Genomic DNA, 25,934 nt, shown 5'->3' on the forward strand with positions numbered 1-25,934 from the left:
CCCCTTAACATAATAGGTAGGTGCTCAAAAAATGTTAGTAGTTGACAATTTTAAAGTAGAAAAATGGCAAGTCCGAATTCTACTTGGATAAATTTTGCATTAGCAACATCCTCCCAGCCCTTTCCTTTATCTCCAAAGGGCGGGGCGGGAATCAAGTTCTTAACCAGTGGGTCTTTCATAGATAAGAAAAAAACAAAAACAAAACACACATAGAAGAACCAGAAAAATCTTTTATAAACTTTAAAAGACTGGCCTTTGGAATTCTTTTCCCTCCCAGCCTGGTGTAATTCCTCTGAGGTGGTATATAAATAGCTCAGGGCCCTGAGAGAGCTGCTCCCTTGTGTCAGAAAAGAGGTTTTTAGGGCCAAGAGCAGACTGTCTCCATAATTAAGAATAGTAAAAGCTGAAGTTCCTTAAAGGAACAGCATAAGAAGTTCTCAAACTACAAGGTACAACAGACTCCCCTGGAGGGTTTGTTTAAATGCAGAATGCAGGGTCCTTCCCCCCAGAGTTTCTGATTCTATAGGTCTCAGGTGGGGCCCAAGAATCTGCATTTCTGCCACATTCCCAGATGACTGTCATGGTTCTAGTCCCTGAATCATACTTTGAGGCCGCCCCCACCGCGGGTCCCAGCAGCTCGGGCGGCAGGAGGAGCGGCAGCGGCCAGGCAGCCCAGCTTCGCGAAGGCTCTCGGCACGCCGCGGCACGCCCACCCCGCCGCCACGATGCCCAAGAGGAAGGTCAGCTCGGCCGAGGGGGCGGCGAAGGAGGAGCCCAAGAGGAGATCGGTGAGGTTGTCAGCTAATCCGGCTCCTGCAAAAGTGGAAACGAAGCCAAAAAAGGCGGCAGGAAAGGATAAATCTTCCGACAAAAAAAGTGCAAACAAAAGGCAAAAGGGGAGCAAAGGGAAAACAGACTGAAGTGGCCAACCAAGAGACTAAAGAGTTACCTGCAGAAAATGGAGAAACTAAAAATGAGGAGAGCCCAGCTTCTGATGAAGCAGGAGAGAAAGAAGCCAAGTCTGATTAATATCACACACCTGGTCCTATCAGTGGTCCCTGTTTCCCTTCTTGTACAATCCAGAGGAATATTTTTATCAACTATTTTGTAAATGCAAGTTTTTTAGTAGCTCTAGAAACATTTTTAAAAAGGAAGGAATCCCACCTCATCCCATTTTTTAAGTGTAAATGCTTTTTTTTAAGAGGTGAAATCATTTGCTGGTTGTTTATTTTTTGGTACAACCAGAAAATAGTGGGATATTGAATATGGGAGGCTTTGATTCTCTTGGGTGTAGCTTTTATATCCTATAATACAAAGCATACTAAATGGCAGTTTGGAGTCAGTTGTGCATTTAATGTCTTAAACACTTTAAATTACTTCTCTTCCCACGTTGTTTTTGGTAGAATTGTTTCCTAAAGCAAACCACTCACCCCTTGATCTTGGCTCTCCTGGGCAGAATTTTGTGCACTCTGTAACATCTTTGGTTGTGGTACTCCAGTTCTTCTAGTAACTGTTAATGTGCTGTGAACGACCGACAATTTGAGTATGTAGTGTATGTGATTATTAAATTGTGAATTAGTGGGACTTACGATGTAACAGCATATCAATATTTGAAGATATTGGTACTTGATATCCTGTGAAGGAAAATTTGCCCCCAAATTTTAAGCTGGAAAGTCACTGGAATAACTGTTCAGAAAAGAATCACAACTACATATTTTTTAGGTTTTTGGTACGTATGTTGAGAATTGTGTACAAGTTGAAATGTCTGTGTACTGATCCTCAAAACAACCAATAAAATCTCAATTATGAAAGAAAAAAAAGAATCATACTTTGAGAACCAACGGTATAAATACATGGGATTTAGAGTCACAAATATTTGGCAAGACACACCTTTCTGAGCATCCATCCACAAATCATGAAATGCCAGCAGCTTCTGCCACCTGAGAGGCATAGATTCCGACTTCAGCAGTTATCAACACAGCACAGATCCTAATGCTGAACAGGGACACTCCATTTTGGACACATCTATTTCCTCATCTGTAAAATGGGTACAAACCTACCTTCAGAGGCTTGTGATAAGGTTTAATAAAGTACACATAGCAGTTGCCAGATTCAATACTTGTCACTATCCTCTACTGCCCTTTATAGAATTACTAATATCCTAACATCTATTGGAATCTTTTCATGAGAACTATAGAGTAAGTTAAAGTCAATAATGAGACAGAGATGTGAATTTAAACAGCCATGCCCTTGCCAAAAGCATGCTAGGAAAATTCCATGTTCTGATTCCTCTCCTCTAGGACTGTCAATGGCAGGATACCAGCTCTGGTCACCATGGACCCCACCGGATGAGGGCTTCCAATGGCTGCAGCATACAACACCTACACCTTCCAAGCACCCCTTTAGGGCTTCCCCCTGTTTCCCCCACACCCCTTCTAATCTTGAAGTGCAGCTGTGCTTTCAAGAGGTCTCTCTAGTTCTAGACAGTCCATTCCTGGAGCCTGGGGTGAGTCCCAAGTTGCTCTGCCACACGTCAGAGCTCCGAACCATGAACAACAAGAAAGGGCTGGTCAGGAAGCTTCAGCCTGTCTGCCTCAATGGAGTGGATTCTGTCTTTGGCAGGGTCATCACGGCTCAGCCGCCAAAGTGGACTGGGACCTTCAGAGTTTCAGACAAGTCAGCCGTTTGCAAAATCATCAGCCGGGAGCACCAGGGGCCCACTGGACTTAAGGAAGCCTCAGATTCAGATGACAGTGACCATGTGCAAATAGATGCTGTGCTCCATCCTCTTGCTGTATGCGACATACAATAAGTGCACCTTTGCCTTGCAACACTCCAAGTAAAGTGTCCCCATCTGATCCCCATTCCTCACACCACGCCTTTTGCTATGTGTCTGAAGCTTACATAGACCTTTCTGTGTAAAGGAAACTGTGTTTGCCCCAGCCATCTTGCTTTTCAGTCAAACAGTGACAATTCAGGAGCCCCCGTCCTCTCTTCCTGTCCAAAAATAGGCCAGTGACAGAGCAAGGGAGAACATTTCTATTGTAAAGCTGAACAACCATTTAGAGTCAAACTAGCATTGACATGTACATGTAATAAAGAACCATTAAACAAACCATATAAACCAATGAGCCTACCGTGAACTCTTTTCAACACTGAAGACCACAATGAGTTGGGGAAACAAAGAGTGTCAAGGAAGGAGATTATGGATTTCTATGTACATGAGGATGAAGGGGTCAAAAATCTGTATGTGGGTCAACGATTAATTTAAAAAAACAAAAACAAATAACCTCCCCCACCATAAAACGAACAAAAAAACCTAACCAGCCACACCCTAATACTACCAGAGAGTACAAAAGTGGGTACAAATATAACAAATATTAATTAATACTTACAGCCTGGCAAAAAAGAACTTGGTAGCAGCACTGAAACTGGGCTTTCTGGCAGAAGACATGAGAGTTCTCCATTTTAGCTGAAATGTACTCCTAATGTTCTATTTTTAATAAACTATAAGTAATTTTGTAGCATTGTTCTAACTAGATTATAGGTATAACTCAGAATAATGTGGAAATAAAATAAAAATTATATATGCAAAGTTAACATGAATTTGATGCTGCCTTTTTCTCCTTTATCATATCTACATGACCACCAAAAATTTAAAAAGCAGCCAAACATTCGACTTTCTTTGGGCATTAAAAGAAATTCGTCACTCCTCCAAAAAAGATCACAAAATATCTTCTCATCTCAAATAATAGGGTCCTTGTAATAGGGAACATATGATTGTAATTGGTAGAACTGATGTGTTGTACCAGTCTCCATTATTTCTCTGCACAAACACCAATTCAGTTCCATCTATGAAGGAAATTCGAAAATAGGAATGAGGTAGCTGAGGCAGAACTTAAAACAGAATTTATTTGTAAGACTGGTACAAGCCTAAATTCTAGAATAAATCCAGAGTTTCAAAACTAGCTCCTGAAGCTCAGAGTCACAGCACTGCCCTGAATTCAGGAGGCTAGCACAGCACTGCCATGTTTGCCTAAATTGGTAAGTAACACTACATTCGAATTCTGAGCCACGGTCTTTGATGTTAGTAGACAACCTGTGAAATCCACAATTAAGTTGATTCAATAAAGCCCCTTCTTTAAGGACAAAATAGGATGCTTCCTGTTAGAAAGGCAGACAGCAGATTTGAAACCCTGAACACAAAATGGTAAGTAGCTGGCAGAGATGGGGAGGGAGTATCATTCTGTGGTCTAATCAGAGTCATCATCACTCTCTTGCTCCTTTTCTCCATCACTTGCTTCATCTTCTTCACCGTCCTAAGAGGCAAAGGATAATTAAGTATTTTAGGTCATCTGGGCGACGCCATGACTTGCAACACTGCTCCCACAGCATATATGACTGTATTGTATCGTTGTTAAAAACAATGATAGGTTTTAAACCATTCTTTTGAGAATGAATCAGAGGCTCCCCCATTCTTGTATCATGGCCTCTAAGCCAAGACGATGGAGGGAGCCATTTTGATACTGACTTATGCCATTCTGCAACCCAACCAAATATGCATGATTTGTAAATAAGCCACGGCCCTCCAGCTCCACTGCATGTGTGTGACATAGGAACAAAATGGGCAGTCAATATAGAATGAAATGTTTGTTAAATTCAAAATCCAATAGGAATCCAGAGTAAAATTCTCTCTGGTTTGTAAAATCTAATCTGGGAGGCTTGCTTATGACAAAGCACCAAACTAATAGGATACTGTCTGCCTCAAAACTATTTTATGGGGACTTCCCTGGTGGCGCAGTGGTTAAGAATCCACCTGCCAATGCAGGGGAGACGGGTTCGAGCCCTAGTCTGGGAAGATCCCACATGCCGCGGAGCAACTAAGCCCGCGTGCCACAACTACTGAAGCCCGTGCTCTGCAACAAACAGAACCCACCGCAATGAGAAGCCCGTGCACCACAACGAAGAGTAGGCCCCGCTCGCCGCAACTAGCGAAAGCCCGCATGCAGCAACAAAGACCCAACGCAGCCAAAAATAAATAAATAAATAAATTTATAGGGAAAAAAAGAAAGCCATAAACCTTTTTTATCAGAACAAGGTGGAGATATTCTATACAAATAAAACAGAGGACCATGTAATAAAAGAATTTTTCATACTAAATAGTCCTTACGCATCAGCCTCAAATTGCATTACAAACTGTATCCACAGCAGGGGTTCTTAAATCTCAGCTTCTCTGTATCTATAACCCACCTGAATTGTAACAAACTTTAATAAATATATACATTTTTCTTTAGCTTTCTTTAAAGTCTCAAAAGCATTGGTAGTAGCCCAAAAGAGCATAAGGACTCCTACTCTTACTTTAGTCCTCAGTGGTAGCAGCTTTTGATTCTGTGCTTTAGCTTTCACATTTCTATTTTAGATATTCAAACAACATGTTTAAATGGTTTAACTCATTCTTCTCAACACTTAGAGAACACTTTGACCTCTTCTTATCTCCCCTCTAAAATGGTTTCAGATATGAATTCAGGAGGCTATAATGGAAGGGAACTTTCAACTCTATAACATATGCTACAAACAACTCCAGATACTCAAGTTGTGATTAAAATATTGAGTGATTATAATATCGTGTGGGTTTTTTTCTGGCCCCCACAGAATTCACATCAGCACAGAAGCTTTTTTGGAGGGAATGGAGATGGGCATAGAAGTATCTGATTATAAAATCAAGCAGGGAAAATTCTGCACTCTCTACCATCAATGACACTCTGGTGCCTTTTACAGACATACCTCTGTTCCTTTGCTCTTGGAGACCTGGGATGACGTATCATCCTCACTCTCATCTGCTGTGCTCTCCTGGGAATTCTGGGATATAATCTCTTCACCCTGAATGTGAATGGGCCAGGACAAACAGTGGGTTATAATGATCACATATGGGGTCTCAAGGGGAGAAAGGCTTAGTTTATAGACAAAGCAAAGAAAGATATTCAGTCATTCAAATATGGTCAAACACGGACACCAACCTGTGATCCAGCATCTAGAGAAGTGATAATCAACCCAAGATTTCTAAGATGCTTGTGGCTCTGATACAATATGTAGTTTTAAAGGTTCATCTTTGTATTCTAATATCATACTAGTTTTACAAGGCCAGACTGTATTGGTGACTCTTTCAGGTAATGCTGAATATGGTTCTAAAGTTTCCCAAATACCTTAAGGTATGTGAGCATGAACACAAACACACCAATCACAAATGGCCATGTAGAGGCTAAAGGATGGTACACTAAAATGGTTTAAGAACATCAAATCTGGATCAGGACTGTTTGGACTCAAACCCTTGCTCCACTCACTTATGGCTGAATGATAAGTTTACTTAACTTTGCTGAGCTTCAATTTCCTCATGGAAGCAAGAGATTGAAGTGAAGAAAGGAAGCTAATTTTCTGGGGAGCTATTCTTTTCATACATAAGATTTTTTCTTTTCTTTTCTTTTTTTTTTTTGCGGTACGCGGGCCTCTCACTGTTGTGGCCTCTCCCGCTGCGGAGCACAGGCTCTGGACGTGCAGGCTCAGCGGCCATGGCTCCACGGCATGTGGGATCCGCCTGGACTGGGGCACGAACCCGTGTCCCCTGCATCGGCAGGCAGACTCTCAACCACTGTGCCACCAGGGAAGCCCAGATTTTTTTTTTTTTTTTTTTGTATATAAGATTTTAAGACTCAGATGTTGTAAGCATGAATGAGGAGGGCTTGCACTGTATTTGAAAAATGCTATAACTCCAAAGTAGTAGTATAAGCAAAACAAGATTTCAGCCAGTCAGTCAGACAATTGAAAGAACTAAGAAATGCTCATTTGTTAAAATTAGCCAGAGAATAATTTCAGGAACAAGACAGACTGGTTTTAGGGGAAAAAACCCAAAATAACTAAACAAACAAAGTTTTATATACAAAAATATTCTAAATCTACCCACATTAGGGCTTAAAGGTATCCCTCTAGCTATGGAAGGAGGTTTTCCTGATCTGCTCCTCTATGTCTGAGGCCTTGTTGATATCAATGGTATGTTTTGGTGCCTTCGCTGCCTGGGATGAGGAGTGCAACCTGCAACCAGGGCCCAAAGGCAATGTATCCTAACGTTAAGAGCTAAACAGTCACAGATTTGAGAAAAGCAGTTTTGAGTATTGAGAGAGTGGGGCTTAGGTGACCTTCCTTAGATACTTTCCAATGCTCTCACAAAGAAAGGAAGTAGGAGATTACTACTGGCGGGCTCCCAGGCTTACCTGCAAGTCCCGGTTTTTGAGATTGCCCAGCCAAAAAGCCTCTCGGCAATTGTTGAGGATGAGCATGGCTTTCACTCTGCAAACTAACAGCTCCAGGGTCTTTTTGAGCAAAGGCACATGCTTGGTGAGTTTCGTGTCCTGGTGAATCTGAATGGAAACAAATGCATCCAACTCATCTGGGTTTATCATCATGCTTTCACATTTCCTATACAGAAACTTTTGAATTCCTGACACCTTGAACACTGAACAAGACCATATGCCCTGCCAGTACAGGCCAGAGACATGTTCCATCAAAGAGCAGTAGTCTGGCAGAGTATTCCGAAGAGAATGGCAGCTGTCCTTCAAGCTAAAAGAGCCTAGAAGACATACCACCAACACTTCACGGTTCCTCTTCATAACCTCTTATTGATCAATTATCAATGAATTTATGTAAAATATTCTTGAATGTATATTCTACTGATATTAAACAACAGAGAGTATCCCTGTTTAGCTGAGGGAGTCCTTATAAAATTCCACTGTTCAGCACCTTAAAAAGTTAGAACCAGGGGAGGAAATGAACAACAGGAACTGGGCTTGCCAGTGACTGCAGCACTCCATGGTTCTGTGTTCCTTCACACAAAAAATGACTGGCTCAACTCCAGGCTTCAAGTGGAAAAGTCCTTTAATGCTAAAATGTTCTCACAAGAGACAGATGTGTTCCTTGACAAGTAAGTAGTACAGCTGAAAAGCTCTAAAAACAGCTGCTTTTAGAACTACCTCTTGTCTCCAGCAGAGTCATCACTTACATAATATTCCTCCTGCCCAGAGTACTTTGTAGCAGTTACACATTCACCAACATTCTCTCACCAAAGAAGCGCTCCTGGAGGAAACAGGGCTATGGAGTTTGAGTCAAATTTCAGATGCAGAAATTCCCCTCTAGATGATTACCCAATCTCTGCCAGCAACTGAGGATTTGACCACTCTGAATAAACTGCCTTTGGACAGACATAGTCCCAGAAATAAAGGCTCAAGAGGGGTAAAAAAGGAAGAAGGCACTGGAGCCCACGGATCTCCAAAATCACAACCACAGATTAAACCAACAGGTGGGTTGGTGGTGTGACCTGCTTTCCATCTTACCTTGGAATGCCCACACAGGTGATGAAGCAGCCTTGTATTCAACTGGAAGGTTTCCAGTAAACTCAGAACATCTTCCTATAACCAACAACATTCATAAGTGCCATATGAAACATTCTCATTTCATTTTATATGCAAGATATTCTTGCAACCAAGGGTTCCAAAGAGGATCAAGCCTGCGGGTTCCAGCTGTATATGGATAATCATCTCTTCTTTTTTTAAAATTGAGGTATAGTTGATTTACAATATGTTTCAGGTGTACAACATAGTGATTCACAATTTTTCAAGATTATGCTAGACAATTACCTTAATTTGGCCCTCAAATAGGAGGAGGAGTGATCACTGGCTATCCTCCCCTTTATCTTTCTGAGTTATGAGGGACCAACCAAATATTGTGAGAGTGTTTTGCAAAGTTCAACTTGCTAAGTATGTGTAAGAAGTAATCATCTCTGTTTCTGTTCTTTTTATTTTTAAATTAAAATTTTTGGCTGCACTGTGGGGCACGCGGGACCTTAGTTCCCCGACCAGGGATGGAACCCGCACCCCCTACAGTGGAAGCGTGAAGTCTTCACCACTGGACTGCCAGGGGAGCCCCTGTTTCTATTCTTATTTCACTACTCTAGTCTTGGATCCCACTTGGGTAAAAAACTCTCAAGACTCCGTTATAACAAGAGTTTAAGACACAAATGAGGTTTTTTTCGTTTGTTTGTTTTGTTTTTAAATTCCCAAGACCAGACTTAGAGAAGCACACAGGAATAAGCAAATGACACACTAATATGTGAGGTCCTGGGACTGCAGTAGCACAATAAAATCAAGCTAAAAAGAACAACCATCCTCAAGTCTGTAGGAGAAGTAGGAAGGCGGACGTACTATGGAACATTCAGTCCTACATGGGCATCTCTGGGGATAGGTGAAGTGACCAGAAGTACCTAAGCAGATCTGTGGCCCAGAACCTGGGCAAGGGGACCACCCCCATGCCAGCCCAGGAATCGCCATGGACATATCTTCTGAACAACTGTACAGGGCATATTTTTGCTCTCTGTTCTCAGTTCTTACCCGATGTTTTCTAAAACTGAAGTCTAGGAGAGGCATACACTGCTTCAGAAATGCTTCCACAAAGAGACGCCCGTACTGAAGAAGAGAAGAGACACACTGGTGATGACCTCTAGCTGAGGTCTTTTACCTGAAAGTCCCCTGCCTCAGGCAGCATAACATTTCCCAGACCAGGGGGTTTATTTTCTTATTTTTATATATAAAAAATAAATTGGAAAGGGTCCAAAAGGTTAATTTGGAGAATGTAGCTTAATGCAAAAGCTAAATGGGCCTGCTAACTAAGCCCCAGAATTAGGCAGACTTACCTACCCCAGACACAGTCAATGCACAGGGGTGTTGCTCAGCTTGAGAATGAGGGCACAGAGGAACAGAGGGGAACCCCAGCTCCCTGAGGACACCTTACTCTCAAGAGGAAAGAACTGCGTAGAGCTGAGAAAGCACATGACCACTTGCCCAATTTACCAATCAGGTAAATGACTCCCCCTTCTCACCCATCTCCCATAATGGCACCAGGGTGGAGTGAGTAAAGAGGAAGAGAGAAGCCAGGAGATAATGAGAATGGGGCACCATCCACAAGAAGGAACTGTCAAGAGTGGGCCTAGAAGCATTCTCCCTATAGTGTTCTTTAGCTCTTAAGCTGTCAAAGATTTGATGGGTTTACCATCAAATCTATGGCTAATCTGGGATATTCCCCGGCAGAGGAGTTCAGCAGATACCAGAACACCAGCTCCCACATTGATAAGGCCATACATGGGCTTTAAAAAGAGCAATCACCCACTCCTCCTTCCTTTCTATTGCCTGGGAAGGAATGGCAGGGAGTGACTACTGCTCCTGAAGCCACTAATCCTATTTCTAAGACTAAGTTTTCAAACTCATAGTAAAATTGGTTTCTCTTGTCATCCAACTAGTATGGGAAAACATATCCATGGTCTTTTCTAGACTACCTGATAGCACAGATTCTGGAGACTGGCTTTTGGGCAAGGTATTAAGCAATTCCACTCAGTTAACTCACAGGAAGGATAAACACTAAAGAGGGCCGGTCTCACCTTCAAACATACATGCAGAACAGGACGGCTGTCAAACACCTGTAGAGATGAAGGACAAGAAACCAAAGCTGAAGCCTGCTCCTCTGAGCACCCCAGCCTCCTCCCCACCATGCAAAGCACAGCTCTGAGTGTTGCAGAGACGTCTAAAATGAAGAAGGCAGGCCAACATGTCAACAAGTCAATTACAAAGCAGAACGAAGGAATCCCTGTAACTGAAGTTCAAGAAAAGGAAGAGGGGAGCTGAGAGGAACAAGGAATTGATTCCAACTGGGAATGTTAAGAAGATGGCATTGCAGAGGCCCCAAACCTTGATCTGAAGCCTGAAGAAAGAGTAGATGAGGCAGAAAGGAGAGAGAGCAACATTCTAAGCTGGAGGAACAGTCTGAGCAAAATCATGGAGTGGGGGAGAGCACAGAGTATGTGTGAGGGATAAAGAAGGCACTCAGGTGGGAAGAGGGACACAGTGGGGAATGTGCTCAGACCCACGGCGGGGTGGTGGTGGCGATGACATGGGGAAGGACCCATTAAATAGTAAGTGCTGTGGCACAGATGGGAAGGAGGAAGGCAGAGAAGGAAAAGACACTGCTCAGGAAGAGGGGAAGGGGTTATCCAGGGTGGGTGGGGCATAGGGAAGAAGATGTGGGAAGCAGATCCCCAAGGGAGGCTGGGGAGAGTCCAGTTTGGAAGCCAGGCCCCTTGGTGGTTCCTGCAATTAGCCAGTGAGATGAGATAAGGAGCTTCCATGCTCACCTTTATCAGGTTGATGAGGATACTGAAGTCTCGAACAGCCATGTTCCAGTAGAGGAGCTTCTCTTCATGAATCTAGAGGCAGCCAAATATACACACACCTCTGAATCACAGCCAAATACTTCTCTTACTGTACTCCTACTAATATATGGTTCTTGAACTACACAGTTATACAGAGATTTAAGCCAATTATCCTCCTACAGAGATGTGGCAACCAGTGCACCCACAAGATAGTTCTGAGGCCTGCATGTATGTGGTAACATTAGGGTACCTCATAGAGACTTTCTAATAAGAGGACCTCTCTTCAATAATTTCCAAGTAGGAAAAAGCCTCTGTAACATACCTCTGGGCCATCAGCTCCCTGTGGCTTCTCTGATTCCCTAGGCAAGCCCTATCTCCCAGCAGGCTAGCTCGGTTCTGGTTAGCAGGCTACCAAGGCCCAGGCTACCACAGCATCTCAAACAGGCTTGCTCACCTCATGCCAGATCACAAGTTGCAGCCCGGTATATGAGGCTGCAACCAAAGATATTTTTTTCCAGACTAGGTCTATGGAGTCCCAAGTCCCCTGGGAAGTAGCCAGGGAAAACAGAGCCCAATCCTCACTTCCAACCAGAGGGAAAGGAAATTAAACCAGAAGCTCTTTGAAAAAAAATCCTGGATCTTAGTAACTCGAAGGAAATAGCTTAGGAGAAAATTCTGGACCCAAGGAGTAGAAGAATCAGCAGCTTCCAAGTAATCCAGAGTCTACTTCTTGGGGTGGGAATATCTGACTTACCTGCTCCGAGTCTGCTGCTGTTCCAGCCTGAAGACCTTTCACTGTCTTCTCTAGTTCAGCCATCATCACATGGAAGAAAATGACAAACGTGTGCCTAGAAGAGAAAAGGATGATGCCCACACAATGATGCACTGCTCAGAAACAAAGTCCTGGGAAGAAGCCAGGGAACCAAAAGTTATTTCCCTCCCCACCTCTCTGAATGTCCTTTCACTAGGGTCCACCCTAAGAGGACGTGAGAGTGGGAAGGATTTAGAAATAAGCCGAGAAGATGGCCTGTGAAATCAGAGGATTAAGTTCATGAAGGGTGAGTGTAGTGGTAAAGAGCAGGAAAGTAGTGGTGAGAAGATCTGAGTTTAAGTTCCTAGTTCCATATTTACTTTATTGCCTGTATCAACTGAGCAAGCCCCCTAACACTCATTTTTCTCATCAGTGAAACAGGGGTAATGATACCTACCTCACAGATTCATCAAAAGGATCAAGTGAGATAAACGATGTAAGAGTGTGTTATAAACTGTGAAGACCATACGAGTGTCAGATAACCACTGATATTATGAGACACAAAACCCATTAAGTGAGACATATATGGTTAGATACAACAATCACTGTATCCTTCTAAAGATGGCTAAAATACTGGAAAAGTAATTTCACATTTAAAGGATGAAAGCACTGATAGAAGTCTGGTGATTAAATATCCAATGCCGCTGAAGACTGTAACTACTGAAAATTCATTCCTCAGTAAGGTCCTTTCACATGGGCTGGCTAAGAGCTGCTTGGAGAGAATGCACAGTAGACACTGTGTGTGTTGAATGAATGATTGTACCTACCCTCTGTATCAGAACTAGATGAAGAGTAAGGTAGTTATTTGGAAACTACATACATTAGACAGTGTGATTCTAACTTAGGGAGAGAACAAGAGGAGAGTACTCCCTTACCTGGTCAGTGTAGGGAATGTGGAGGAAGATGCCTCTTTAGGAGAGCTGATCAGCTCCGGGACACCAACACCAGCGATCTCCTCTATGGCCTTCAGAACACTGTCTGTGTGCTCCAGGTAGATGCTGCATTGACAGCCATAGGAGTATGAATGCATGTTACAGAATTCCTAAATCAAGATTTCTTTCTTGAGACATTACCAGGTACTAAGCTTTAAAACAACTATTAGCATTTATTTTACTTTATTTTTTTTTACTTTTTGGCTGCACCACGTGGCTTGTGGGATCTTAGTTCCCCAACCAGGGACTGAACCTGGGGCCATAGCAGTGAAAGCGCCAAGTCTTAACCACTGGACCGCCAGGGAACTCCCAATACTTATTTTTAATAAGGATTCCAAATACTTGTCAGGAGGTAAAGGAAATGATGTCTCAGTTGGAAATACAGTTAGACACCTTGAAAGTGATGGCTGTGTCTTGGATATGGTAGGCAATAATAAATATCTGACTCACTGGTTAACAAGGCAGGATACAACAGCAGACTCCCCCACTTCCTCTATGATTTGATTTAATAAAGAACTAGCTGACAGTATAAAACAGAACAAGAAGATCTGACAATCCACATATTCAAAATTATGTTAATTTCAAACCTACTTCACTGCTTCCAAGTTACCCCTAACCAAGGTAATTTCTCAGTTTTTGACCAGACAAGGGATCTGAACAGTGGCAAAATGGAAGGCTATTTGGCTTGTGGACAGAAACTAAGCCTCTCACCTAAGCAAAGCCTGGAGCTGGTCATTAGGAATGCCGCTCTTCTCTTTCTCCTCACTTGGCCACACCCGGAAAAGGAACTGTCTGGCCAGGGAAGCTGTTGGAGAAACAAGGCAAAGATATCTCATTCATGGAAAATGAACTTCACTCTTGTTTTGCAGGCTTTTGGGGATGATTACTGACCAAAGGGATTATTCCTTTATATTTACTATGACGTTCCTGGGCTAACAGACAATTTGAAAAAAAGCTGTCATGAATTCCTGCTCTACTGGTTCTTCTACCAGAAATAAACCCATTTCTCTAAGACTCAACATGTCGCACCCTCTTACCCTGTCTTGACACAAACGTGAACCACACAGACACACAGAGAAAAGGAATGCTGCTGGGCAGTGGGAAGTCCATCTCAGCTCCTCCTTGGCAGGCCAACAAGCAGTGGCTGCTTCCTAGATTCATACCAAACCCTCCCCTTTTAAACAACAGGGAATAATAAAGGTTTGTTTTGCATGTTCTCCTTGCTTTCTGTCTGTGCTGCCAATTAAGTTGTATCAGTGAGATGCATTTCAAGAGCTATGTCAAAAGATAGTTAAAGAAAAAGATCAGGGGGACTTCCCTGGTGGTCCAGCGATTAAGAATCCGTCTTGCAATGCAGAGGACGCCGGTTCGATCCCTGGTCGGGGAACTAAGATCCCACATGCCACGGGGCAACTAAGCCCGCACACCACAACTAGAGAAAAGCCCTCATGCCACAACTAGAGAGAAGCCCGTGCGCTGCAACGAAAGATCCTGCGTGCCACAACTAAGACCTGACGCAGCCAAAAATAAATAAATAAAAATTTTAAAAAAATAAAAGAAGGAAAGAAAGAAAGAAAAAGATCAGGGATGGGGCCAAACCTTTCTTTACACTTAATTCTGATTTCTCCTCTCTCTCCCATTTTATTAACTTCACGGTTTATGTCTTTCAGTCAAATGTCTCAGATACTTAAGGGAAAAAAAAAAAAAAAAGAAGGACATAAACAAAAGCCAAACAAAATCTAGCCAACTGAACTAACCACACTCAGTCCAGTCAATGTCAGCAGACATCAGACATAGCTCCTTCTGGAAAAATGTCCTTCTTGGTATAGCAAGAGAGCACATCCAGAGTTATGGACAGATTTGCTTATAAAATTTACAAGGTCCTAGGAAGCCCTAAGTTTACAAGTCTATTCATGAAAGAAAAAAGAGGATATGGCCCATCACCAATTTTTCCTTTGTTCTGAGTAGGAGCTGTAGATTTCTCCAAAATGACCATCAAAAGTCTGATGAGATAAAGAGCACACTGGAAACTGGGAATGCTGAGATGGAAATTCTGCAAGTAATGGAAGCTCTGGCTGTAAGGAGACAAGAAAAAAAATAAAAAACAACACCACAAGTATTACAGATGTGTCTAAATCCATGAGTTATCCAAGTCCGCTTAAATGCTTGATGGTCTAATCAGAATCCTCCTCATTTGCAGGGGCTTTAGTAGAACATTCTTTCAAGACCTTACAGAGACTATAATTTTGTATAAAGAAAGTTAGGGCATGGAGGCCAGAGCTCAGCGGATGGAATGTTGGCCTTGAAGAGGTCATGTATGCCAAGATACCCAAATGCTAGCATAGGCCATGCTGACTACATTATTCTCAGTGTAGAATAAATTACTTGCTCTTTAAGGCATTATGCAACACACTGAGAATAATGTTTAAATTCTGGGTTCATAGGGACAAAGTGAAAGGAAATGATAAGGCAGAGAAAGCAGAGCTTCTAATAAATGTACCATAAATGGCTAGCTTTCAATGCTCTGAATGGCAGATGTGAGTCACAATTAATCCAAAACTGTAGGTGAAATAAAACTAGAGTCAACTCCTGATGGATTGGTGGAAAGGAATTCAAACAAATTTAAAAGTACTGTATTGAAAATGAAATAAGGCTCTATAGGCAGGAATGACAAGCATTGACTGTGGACCCAGTGATGGCCTAGGCTATCAGGGGAGGTAAGGGAAAGACCAAGGTGCTCTGGTTGAAGCTGGGGTAGAGGCTGGAAGCTGTGCCCCTTAGAGCTCCTTCTCACCTCCTATGCCCTCGGCCTAGGCTCCTTTTCTTCCAAGACGAGGGAAATGGACAGGTAATCAGTGGTAACTAACTGCTACCTAATTACCCAACCCTACTAGGAGACAGAGTAGGTCCCTGGATAATCAGCTGACTACAGATGGCCAGTGCTTTCATCAACATTACCTGAAAAGGCGAACTTTACAGGATGAAGGGTGCATAAAGATTTAGTTTGATTAATTCAACAGTTTCTAATGCTTCAGGATATATCTGAATACACACATGAGAAAGCTCACATAAATGAGGAAAAGTCACTGAAAATACCAAGTTATCTCCAAGAAATCTTGCCAATCTTATTCCTAGGAGTTTCTTGGGACAACACTCAGGGATATGTGGTCTGACCCACCTAAGCAGCTCCTCCAAAGCTTGGTCAGGCTCTCCTGGCTTCAGTCGGTTAGCAAGGACCTCAAGGGCTGAGTACAGTAAATTAGTATTTTCAGGTTGAAAAAATCCGTTCCTAAGGGAAAGTCAAGGAAAGGTAGTTTAGCTCAGTTTCAGGAAGATTACGTGGACAGCAGTTGAGGATCCTGGCCTCCAGTCTGTACCATCGATAAAACAGAAGACAAAGGAGAACTGAAGTACTGAAAGTGCTCAAGTGCTAAATTCAGTCACTGCCGTATCAGACTAGAAGTTGAAGTGTATCTGAAAACGTCTTTCCTTAAGGACCTAACAGTCCTCCTAGGATTATTTTCAAGGCAAACAAAGCTCTCCTTCATTCTTTACATTTTAGAGATAACTATCAGTCTTCTCTAAAAAAACAGGAATAACTTTGTGAAATTGCTTAAATCCATGTCTAATCCATAGTAGATGTTCAGCAAAGAACTTATTCCTTCTTCTGTATTAAGTCAAGTCTTGACAATTCTATCTTCAGATTATCTTTCCTATTGTCCCTTCCTTTCCAAGCCAAGGCCATCACTCTAGGCCAGGCCCTTATCATCATCCCATGCACAGATCATGTCAACTTTTTTTTTTTTTTTTTTTTTTTTTGGTGGTACGCGGGCCTCCCACCGCCACGGCCCCTCCCGTTGCGGAGCACAGGCTCCAGACGCGCAGGCCCAGTGGCCACGGCTCACAGGCCCAGCTGCTCCGCGGCACACGGGATCCTCCCGGACCGGGTCACGAACCCGCGCCCCCTGCATCGGCAGGCGGACCCCCAACCACTGCGCCACCAGGGAAGCCCATGTCAACATCTTCTGACTGGTCTTTTTGATTGCCTTTCCAATCCCTTTGTCCTGCATGCTGCTGCCAAAAGGATTTTCGTAAAACACTGCTTTTACTATATCATGGCTGTGATCATAAAACTCCAAAATTGCTTCCCTGGACAACATTCAAATTCTTCTGCCTGACCTTCAAGGCCCAGCACAATCTGACCCCCTCGATCTTTCACTCCTCTAGAAACATTTCCACATCACCAGTGATAGCCTCTTTTCCTTTCCACAAATGAATTCTGAGGGCCTCTTATGGGCTGCAGGTTTTTCAGGGGGGGAGGTGGGGGGTGGGGATGGCTTTATTAAAGTATAATTGACATACAATAAAATTCATGTATTTAAAATGCTGAATTCGATCAGCTGACTTATATATAAACCCATGAAACCACCATGGCACTGAAAATAATAAACATATCTATTACCCCCAAAAGTTTCCTCGTATTCCTTTGTAATCCATCCCTCCTTCCATCCTCCCGCCCAATGCGAGGCAACCACTGAACTGTTTTCTGTCACTAAAAAATTATATGCTTCTTCTAGAATTTTATATAAATACAATCAAATACTACATACTCTTACGGTCTTGGTTTTTCTTCACTATAATTCTTTTTTCATCCATGTAGTTGCAATGTAGTATTCTACCACATCAACATACCACAATTTGTTTATCTGTTAACTATTCGATGGACATTTGAATTGTTTCCAATTTGGGGCTATTACAAATAAAGCTGTAATAAACATTCATTCACAAGCCTTTGTGTAGACACATGTTTTCATTTCTCTCGGATAAATACTAGGAATGAAATGGCTGGGTTGTATGGTAGGTGTATATCTAACTTTTTAAGGAACTGCCAAACAGTTTTCAAAAGTGGGTGCACCATTGTATAGCTGCACCAGCAGCATGTGAGAGCTCCAGTTACTCTACATCCTCGCCAACACTTGGCGAGGTAAATCTTTTTAATTTAGCCATTCTGTGATTTTTACTTGCATTTCCTTAACAACTAATACTGCTGAATATCTTCGCATGTGTTTATTTGCCATCCATTTATCTCCTTGTTTCAGCATCTGTTCAAATCCTTTGTCAGGCACTGTTTTTAAGTACTGAGGATATGACAATGGCTGGTCTCTGCCTTCATGGAGCTCACAGTCCAGCAGGGAAGACAGATCAACAAGTAATTATAATAAAATGTGATCAGTTTTATCGTAAGAGTATTAGCAAAGAAGTGGGGATAAGAGAGGCAGAAAGGAGACTTACCTGGCCTAGGGGTCAAGGAAGATGCCCCTGAGGAAGTACAGTTTAAATCCAGATCTCAGGGATGATTTAGAAAAGACTGGGGATCAAGGAGGGTGAGGATCCTGGTAGAAGGATGGGTATGTGTGGAGCCTTCCAGGTAAAAGCTATACAGGGTGCTGAAATTAATTCAGTACAGCTGGAGGGCAGAGTGCAAGACAGTGAGTAGAATAGCAGGAGTCAGATAATAAAAGGCCTTAGAAGCTGGGTAAAAGAGTTTGAACTCAAGAGAAATCTAACGGCAATCAGAAGCCAAAGTTGCGCTAGGATAAGATCGGGTTTGTGTTGGGAAGATCGCTTTAACTGCTGCGTGAAGAAGGGACCGAAAGAGGACAGCTGGAGGCAGACAGACCAACTGTGAAACTAATCCAGTCCTGGTGACAGACGACAGAAGTCTGGAAGCAGTGGAGGAGGAGAGAACAGGTGGTCATTTAGGTGTTATCTAGAAGACAAACTCAGCAGGATTCTGTGATCAGATGTGGGAGAGAGAAAGGGTAGACCGTAGAGGAAGGAACAAAGAATAACTCCTGGTTTCTGGCTCAACAACTGGTGGCGCCATCTATCTGGCCAGGGAAAGCCGAAGGAGATGTGGGAAGGAAGAAACACTTGTTTTGGATGTGATGAGTCTGAGGTGTCAATGACATATCTATAACGGGGTGCTGAGTAGGCAGTTGGAGATAAATGCCTGCAGCTCAGAAGTTAAATTTTAGCACGAATTTAAGCTTGGGTGAGACTGCCCAGGAAACCTGTATAATGAGAACAGAGAGGCCAGGACCCAGCCCTGAGGAACAAAACCATTTAAAGGACACACCTCCCTCGTTTCTACTTTTGTCCATGCCATGCTTTCCAGTTTCTTCCTTTACCTCCCAAAAAGCCATCTACCCTCCAAGGGCCCCGTGAAGTCCCATGATTTCATGAAGGCACCCCTAAACACCCCAGCTTACACAGCTTTCAGCTCTTTACCTCATAATCTGGAATTTATCCATAACTTGTTTAATAACAACTTCTTAACTGACAGTCTCTCTGGTGCTATTAGGGAAAGGTTGCCACAGCAAACTCACTAAGAATCAGACGGCCAGATTTGTTACAGGTTAGCCAAAAGCAAGTCATCTGATTTTCAGATGAGTTAATAATAGTGACTCCATAAGACACAGAGCGTGCAAGACCAAATGAAATGATGCAGACAAAACCACTACAGAAAGAATAAGCATCATATTTACATAAAATTTTGGAGCCCTTTCCTTCTTTTCTATACCTCAGTGCCTTGGTGACTGTCAAGCAGAAGCAAGGACATACTTGATTATCTCTACCTACTGTACTTGCCACATACTCACCAAGCAAAAAGTCCATGTAAAATCTGCAGTAGCCTCTGATAGCAGGAAGACATTATGTCGTACTCCTGACCTGTCGTACTTCCTGGTCCATCAACTACATCATGATTCTTAGCAGTTAAGCACTACAAGGGAAAAATGCTTTTAAGACTGTTGCTTCAGCAATTGCCCTCATTCTCCTTCAATATTTCTCAGCCAAAAATGAAATCTCTTGTTCATTAAGCGATTTCTAAGTCTCTATAATGATAAGATAGGCTTCTGACCTGAAAATAGTTGTGAATGTTCTCCAGATGGTTACACATGGGGCTCAGCAGTTGAACAACACTATGAGCGATTTCTGAGGCAGATCTCTGGTGGAGATGTGAGAATCCAATATTCCGGTTTCCTTTGCTCTATAATAAATTCAGAGTTACGAGGGAAGGAACTGTTGGATAGCTTCTCTGAAACTAAGAGTTTATTATAGAGTTTAATCAAACCTTGTGCTACCGGGTAGAATGGACAGAAGAAATTAGGGATATATTTTGACAGAGGGAACTCACTCAATCTTCAAATAACCAAGAGATTGGCTTTTAGAGAGTACAGACAGTGTTTGAGAAGTATAGACCCAAAATTACTAATGAGATAAAACTCACACGAAAATAGAAATCATTTAGGCTGATAAGAATGTACAGCAAATACTAAGTATAAGAAGAAAGGATCAAGTAACTAGATATACTAATTTTAAATGTTTACACCTAAAACTTATACATTTTGTCGTTTGTGTCATCCCACTGCTTCCCCAGAGGCTACATGCATTGGTCCATTAGATACACACTCGAGATTCTGGACTTCTCTAGACAGCTGACTACTATGCTGAGGCTTGGGCAAGGGCTTAGTTCGGGAGGGTGTTAAAACCAAAACCCAAGCAAAGAACAGGATTCAGGAATGCTCAGAGCATTTAGAAATACATTTTCTGTTTTGGGTGGCTTTTCTGTTTTCTCTGTTTCAGAGTTCCTTTCTAAAGCAAAATGAACGTGGGCTGGCAATGGGGCTACCACCATGCTACCCAAAAACAATACCAGAGAAAGTGACAACTTACTCACTACTAAGACCTCCTTGTTTCCAAATCCAGAGGCCAGGGCCTGTGCTCCTGCCTGTACTAACCTTGAGGAAGGGGACTCTCCTGGTCACAGAAGGTGTTAGCATGTTCTCCAGCTTCTGGGCGAGATCTTCCAGCAAGAAAAGCAGCTCAGGGGGCTGAAGCTGCACAACTTCTGTAGCCTATCACAAGGAGGAAGGAAAGAGTAATTCCCAGCATGTCCTAGCCATCTTTCTGGGGGACACATTTCATGTTTACTCTTTACAATGGGTGAAGAATCTGACCATTACCAAAAAAGGGGGAAATTCTGCCCCACCTCATATAAATGGCTGTAGTACTCTGTCAACAAATCAAAAAGTCATGCACTTCTTAAGTAAAACAAAATTTAAAATTATTAAATGGGAATGAGGCAGTATAGTTTTAGAAGACACACTTTTGCTCTAGAAATAAATGCCTCTGGTGTATCCTTCCACCTATGGACCCGTGATGCATTTCCTAAGTAATTTGGGATAAAAAAAATGACTAATTAAAGGGAATTTTGCTTTTCTCTGTTCATTAAGTAATTCTTTCATATTTTCTTCCACCTAATGTTTTGCTACTATTAATTCTGGGCAGGATCCTTATAACTATATTACACTACCATAAGTAGAATGGGTCAAGCAGTCTCACTTCAAACTTTTCACTCAACATACAGCTATGGAGAATCTCCAAGTACAGGCTGACGCAGAAAGACTGAAAAAAAAAAAAAAAAACTCCATTTTGAAGGAGCTTACATTCTTGAAAAATCTATGGTAAAAATCCATGCATTTTCTCAAAAAAATTTTTTTAACCTGGAAAAACTCTACTCTCTGGTGAAATCCCATACCAAAAGGTACCTTCTCTGTGTAAATGTCTTCTACTTCCAACTTCATTATAAATACCATTCTCTCCTCAGTTTCACTGGTACTTGGTTCAGACCATCAATATACAATGTACTGCTAGTTGTCTCCTTCCTTTATTAGATTATAAGCTAGCTGAAGGCAAGCATCATGCTTACGTAATACTGAATTGCCAATATCTAGATTTGCATCAAAAACAAAAAAGGCCTCAACAAACACTCATGGACACTGAACAAATGTCACAAAAAAGTGAAAAGAGCATTGTGTAACTATAAATCACAACAGTGTTGCTCCACAAAAGTAATCTAAATAGGTTATTATTAGTAACGTGAAGTAAGGATCACATCATTAGCATGATCTTTTGTAATACCTAATGCACTATAAAAAAAACTTAGACTTATAAACATCAAGATGATGAGGATGATTATTCATCCACACTTGCACATATAAAGGCTTTGGAAGCCAGAGTCCAACTTCTCCCAGGGTCATGGTTTTCTTTTGGAAATAGGAATAGAGCTGAGGAACCTTCTGAAATAAGATTAAGTTCTGGGATCTCAGCTCTGTCACTTACTTCAGTGTGCATTTCAGTATCTAGGATGAACTTGGCCACGAGCCCACAATGCAGAATAGAGAAGACCTCAAGGTCCAGTTCTCGGAAAAAAGCGTGGTAATTCTGTAATGATACTGATGTCTTTTCTTCTTTCCCTCTGAACTCCTGGGAGGAAAGTACCAGAAACCAATAGAATAAGGCTTCTATATTAATCTAACTTTAAATGAAGATTTCAAAATGCAATTGCGCATTTATTTTATGTAAAAAGTTACAGTTCATCACATCCTTTTACCAACTTCCTTTTACCAAAGTCCCTAAATATTCCTGAAACAGATCACGTATTGTAATATTGGGATATAGGTCACACATCGATACTCAGTTGGTTTCCACTTAGGGATGAATATAGACAAATCAAGGCACTATGGTGTGGTACAGAAAACTATGAGCTTAGGGGCCAGAAAGATTTGGCTTCAAATCCTTGCTCAAGCACTTATTAACTGTGTAACTTTACACAAGTCACCTATCCTCTCTGGATCTTAGTTTCCTCATCTATTAAATGTAAATATCAATACTAAGCTTGAGTTTTTAGGAAGATTAGAGGAGTTACACATAAATTCTCAATAAACAGTACCTAAAAAACAGAAATAATTGGGATCCAAATAATTGGGATCCAAATAATTAGGCAATTTCACAAACCTACCCTGTGGGTGGTACAATTACAGGAAAAGGACCTACTGTTTATTAAGTATCTGTATTAAGAAACTGTACTAATGGGCTTCCCTGGTGGCGCAGTGGTTGAGAGTCTGCCTGCCGATGCAGGGAAAACGGGTTCGTGCCCTGGTCCGGGAAGATCCCACATGCCGCAGAGCGGCTGTGCCCATGAGCCATGGCCGCTGAGCCTGAGCGTCCAGAGCCTGTGCGTCCAGAGCCTGTGCTCCGCAACAGGAGAGGCCACGACAGTGAGAGGCCCGCGTACCGCAAAAAAAAAAAAAAAGAAACTGTACTAAGCATTTCATGTTATCTAAATTCATTGAGAAAGAGATAATCTGGGATCCGAAGAGGAAAGAGGCTAAAAGAAGTATATCTTGTACTACATACAAAGAATTTGCTAATTGCTACAAGTGAGAATTCAAAGTACTCCTGGGATGCAAAAAAGGGAGTAATACAATCAAGAAAATAATTAGAAAAACAGTGTGTGGTAGTGATAAATGTTTGGAGTCTAACCCAAACTCTGCTACTGAGAGGGTCACTCCAAGGCCTAGGAGAGTTTGTTCGCCTCTCTTTTCCCTAATCCTTCTCTCTGTAAAATGCATAGGATAATGCTGGCCCTTTGTTAATCTCACCGGGCTGTCACACACCTTCATAGATACCAGTCATTCCAATACCTTTTCCAGCTGGCTCCTATCAGATGGCGCAGGGTCACATTCTGAATTATCCTCCTTTGAAAGTGGGTCAGGGGAGGATGTTTTGTTGCCATCTGCTTTTCGCTTCCTTCCTCCTTGTATTTCAAGAAGAGAAAAGTGACTCAAATAATCAATAATCATGTTTACTAAATATCACTGCCTTCAAGAAACAACCTGCTGAAGACTACCTACAGACAGGAGGTAATTTTATAACCCTATATTATAGTTCATTGATAACCATGCCAAAGAAGGGTTCAATTATATAATCTCTCCAATTACTGATGCCTTGATGCGCATAACCTCTAAGTGAATTCAGCATGGCACATAGGGAGACACAGAATAAGAAGAAAAGAGCATACTCACCTAAATTTCCTTGTATTCTGATTTTTGCTGAAACAGCAGTACTGGTATGAGGTGTTACTTCTGAAGTTTCCAAGTCAAAGTTTGCAAGGGGAGGAACATAGTCTGGAGTGACTGAAACAAACAGCAGGAAGCTCAATGAATACCAACCATATACCACTATTAGACTTGAATTCTAATCACCCGATTAGCTAAAAACTAGTTTCCAGAACTGCCAAGCATGGCTGACTGCCTGTAAGATGCATTCAGGTCATCTGACGTTAATCATTTTGGCATAGTAAAATAGCCAAAGATAACTTACAGGAATATCATATTAATTGATTATGATCAATCAACATAAAACCATTATACCAATATAAAACATCCAAGCAGATAAGAACTAAAAATAAATTAACTTACATTTAAAATCTAAAGATATTAGCAATATCTGGTCACATAGCAGTTTGTTTTACACACAATTATTTAGATGAGAGCCTGAGGGAGGCTCCATGTTTTCCCCAGAGAATCAAGCTAGCACTTTATTTTTATTTATTTATTAATTATTTTTGGCTGCGCCAAGTCTTAGTTGCAGCACACTGGATCTTCGCTGCAGCAAGCGGACCTCCTAGTTGTGTCATGTGGGCTTCTTAGTTGCAGTATGCATGTAGGATCTAGTTCCCCGACCAGGGGTCAAATCTGGGCCCCCTGCATTGGGAGCAGGGAGTCTTACCCACTGGACCACCAGGGAAGTCCCAAAGCTAGCACTGTAAAATGACAAGTTTTCTTAATGGCCAGAAGGTATTAAGAGGCCTCTCAGCTGTATTCCTGGTTCATAATGATGTTCAAGAAGGCAAAGGGCACTGGAAGTTTGACATCCAAAGAAGCAATGTAATTTACAAAAAGCCCAACCAATGTTTTATATCTTGTATTAAACACCAAGGTTTCCTGGAGATAACAATGGGAGGAAAATGGATGTATTCTTTTTTTTTTTTAATTTTCTTTCTTTCTTTATTTACTTTTGGCTGTGTCGGGTCTTTGTTGCTGCACGCGGGCTTTCTCTAGTTGCGGTGAGCGGGGGATACTTTTCGTTGCGGTGCATGGGCTTCTCATTGTGGTGGCTTCTCTTGTTGCGGAGCATGGGCTCTAGGCATGGGCTTCAGTAGGTGTGGCATGCAGGCTCAGCAGTTGTGGCTCGCGGGCTCTAGAGCACAGGCTCAGTAGTTGTGGCACACGGGCTTAGCTGTTCCGCGGCATGTGGGATCTTCCCGGACCAGGGCTCGAACCCGTGTCCCCTGCGTTGGCAGGCGGATTCTTAACCACTGAACCACCAGGGAAGTCTGATGTACTCATTTTTTAAAATTTTTGTTGAGCAACCATTTTCTTGTCCCACGAGTCGGGGGCAGCTATCGTTGAGTCTGGCTTAAAAGCTAACTCTGCTATCTCCTCACCACTGCCCAGCAGGGCTGCAATACAGGACCCTTCCCTCACCTGCCAAGTGCTTTTCCAGGAGTTGCTGCAGCTCTACAATGTGCTTTAACCGGGTGAGCACCTTCACTTTCATCTCGGGTAATGTTTGCCGACAGAAGGCATTTACAACCTGTGGAAGTAAAAATTATATTCTCACACTGTGAACTATTCAGATTTTAACCTTGTTTGCGTTATTCAGCGAGAGCTAAAAGAGTTGTTTGGTGACAGCATCTGTGAGTCTAGTGAGAAATGTCAAAGTGTTCTCAGCAAGGGGCTGTAAAGAAAAAGCTCTGGGCCAATAGAGGAGATCTAACTTCTAATCCTGGTTCTACTTATTTCTAGTTAAGTAATAAGGTGGAACAACACAATAGCTAGAAAGTATACACTTCGGTGAAACAGATCCTAGTCTGCTACTTACTAGTTGTGTGACCTTGGCCAAGTCTTTAACCTTTCTGAGCTTTTATTTCTTCAGCTATAAAACTGGAATGCAGTCATATGGATTAAGTGTGAATAAAGAAACTAGCCCAGCATTTGGCACATGTGTTTGATAAATTTTAATGACTTTGAACTCT

General features: G+C 42.1%; 2 protein-coding genes and 1 pseudogene across 13 annotated transcripts in view; 2 read left to right on the forward strand and 1 right to left on the reverse strand.

Annotated features, from left to right (window-relative positions):
* Window positions 1–710: 710 nt before the first annotated feature.
* LOC101272365 (non-histone chromosomal protein HMG-14-like) lies at window positions 711–1,129 on the forward strand (annotated as a pseudogene).
* A 988-nt stretch (window positions 1,130–2,117) lies between these two features.
* On the forward strand, window positions 2,118–2,843 carry FANCD2OS (FANCD2 opposite strand). Its single transcript, XM_004286829.4, is given in 2 exon segments — window positions 2,118–2,734; window positions 2,736–2,843. Coding segments are annotated over 2 exon segments (627 nt in total). The 5' UTR covers window positions 2,118–2,215.
* Window positions 2,844–3,887: 1,044 nt separating this feature from the next.
* FANCD2 (FA complementation group D2) overlaps window positions 3,888–25,934 on the reverse strand; it is a 56,517-nt gene continuing 34,470 nt past the window's right edge. For 10 of the 12 annotated variants that reach the window (XM_033437347.2, XM_033437348.2, XM_033437346.2 and 7 more), the window contains 19 exons: window positions 25,384–25,492; window positions 23,920–24,030; window positions 23,539–23,651; window positions 22,175–22,318; window positions 20,791–20,907; window positions 19,911–20,039; window positions 19,651–19,772; window positions 16,167–16,277; window positions 14,933–15,063; window positions 13,700–13,793; window positions 12,932–13,054; window positions 12,000–12,093; window positions 11,228–11,299; window positions 10,478–10,516; window positions 9,435–9,509; window positions 8,382–8,456; window positions 7,266–7,412; window positions 5,785–5,880; window positions 3,888–4,319 (listed from right to left, as the gene is read on the reverse strand). In XM_033437347.2, the coding sequence (XP_033293238.1) occupies window positions 4,254–4,319; window positions 5,785–5,880; window positions 7,266–7,412; window positions 8,382–8,456; window positions 9,435–9,509; window positions 10,478–10,516; window positions 11,228–11,299; window positions 12,000–12,093; window positions 12,932–13,054; window positions 13,700–13,793; window positions 14,933–15,063; window positions 16,167–16,277; window positions 19,651–19,772; window positions 19,911–20,039; window positions 20,791–20,907; window positions 22,175–22,318; window positions 23,539–23,651; window positions 23,920–24,030; window positions 25,384–25,492 (1,968 nt within the window). In that variant the 3' untranslated portion in view covers window positions 3,888–4,253. The remainder of the gene's footprint in view (window positions 4,320–5,784; window positions 5,881–7,265; window positions 7,413–8,381; window positions 8,457–9,434; window positions 9,510–10,477; window positions 10,517–11,227; window positions 11,300–11,999; window positions 12,094–12,931; window positions 13,055–13,699; window positions 13,794–14,932; window positions 15,064–16,166; window positions 16,278–19,650; window positions 19,773–19,910; window positions 20,040–20,790; window positions 20,908–22,174; window positions 22,319–23,538; window positions 23,652–23,919; window positions 24,031–25,383; window positions 25,493–25,934) is intronic. The other 2 variants (XM_033437350.2, XM_049716212.1) reach the window with 2 other exon arrangements.

The sequence above is a fragment of the Orcinus orca genome, chromosome 10 (genome assembly GCF_937001465.1).
Source record: "Orcinus orca chromosome 10, mOrcOrc1.1, whole genome shotgun sequence".
Classification (NCBI taxonomy): Eukaryota; Metazoa; Chordata; class Mammalia; order Artiodactyla; family Delphinidae; genus Orcinus; species Orcinus orca.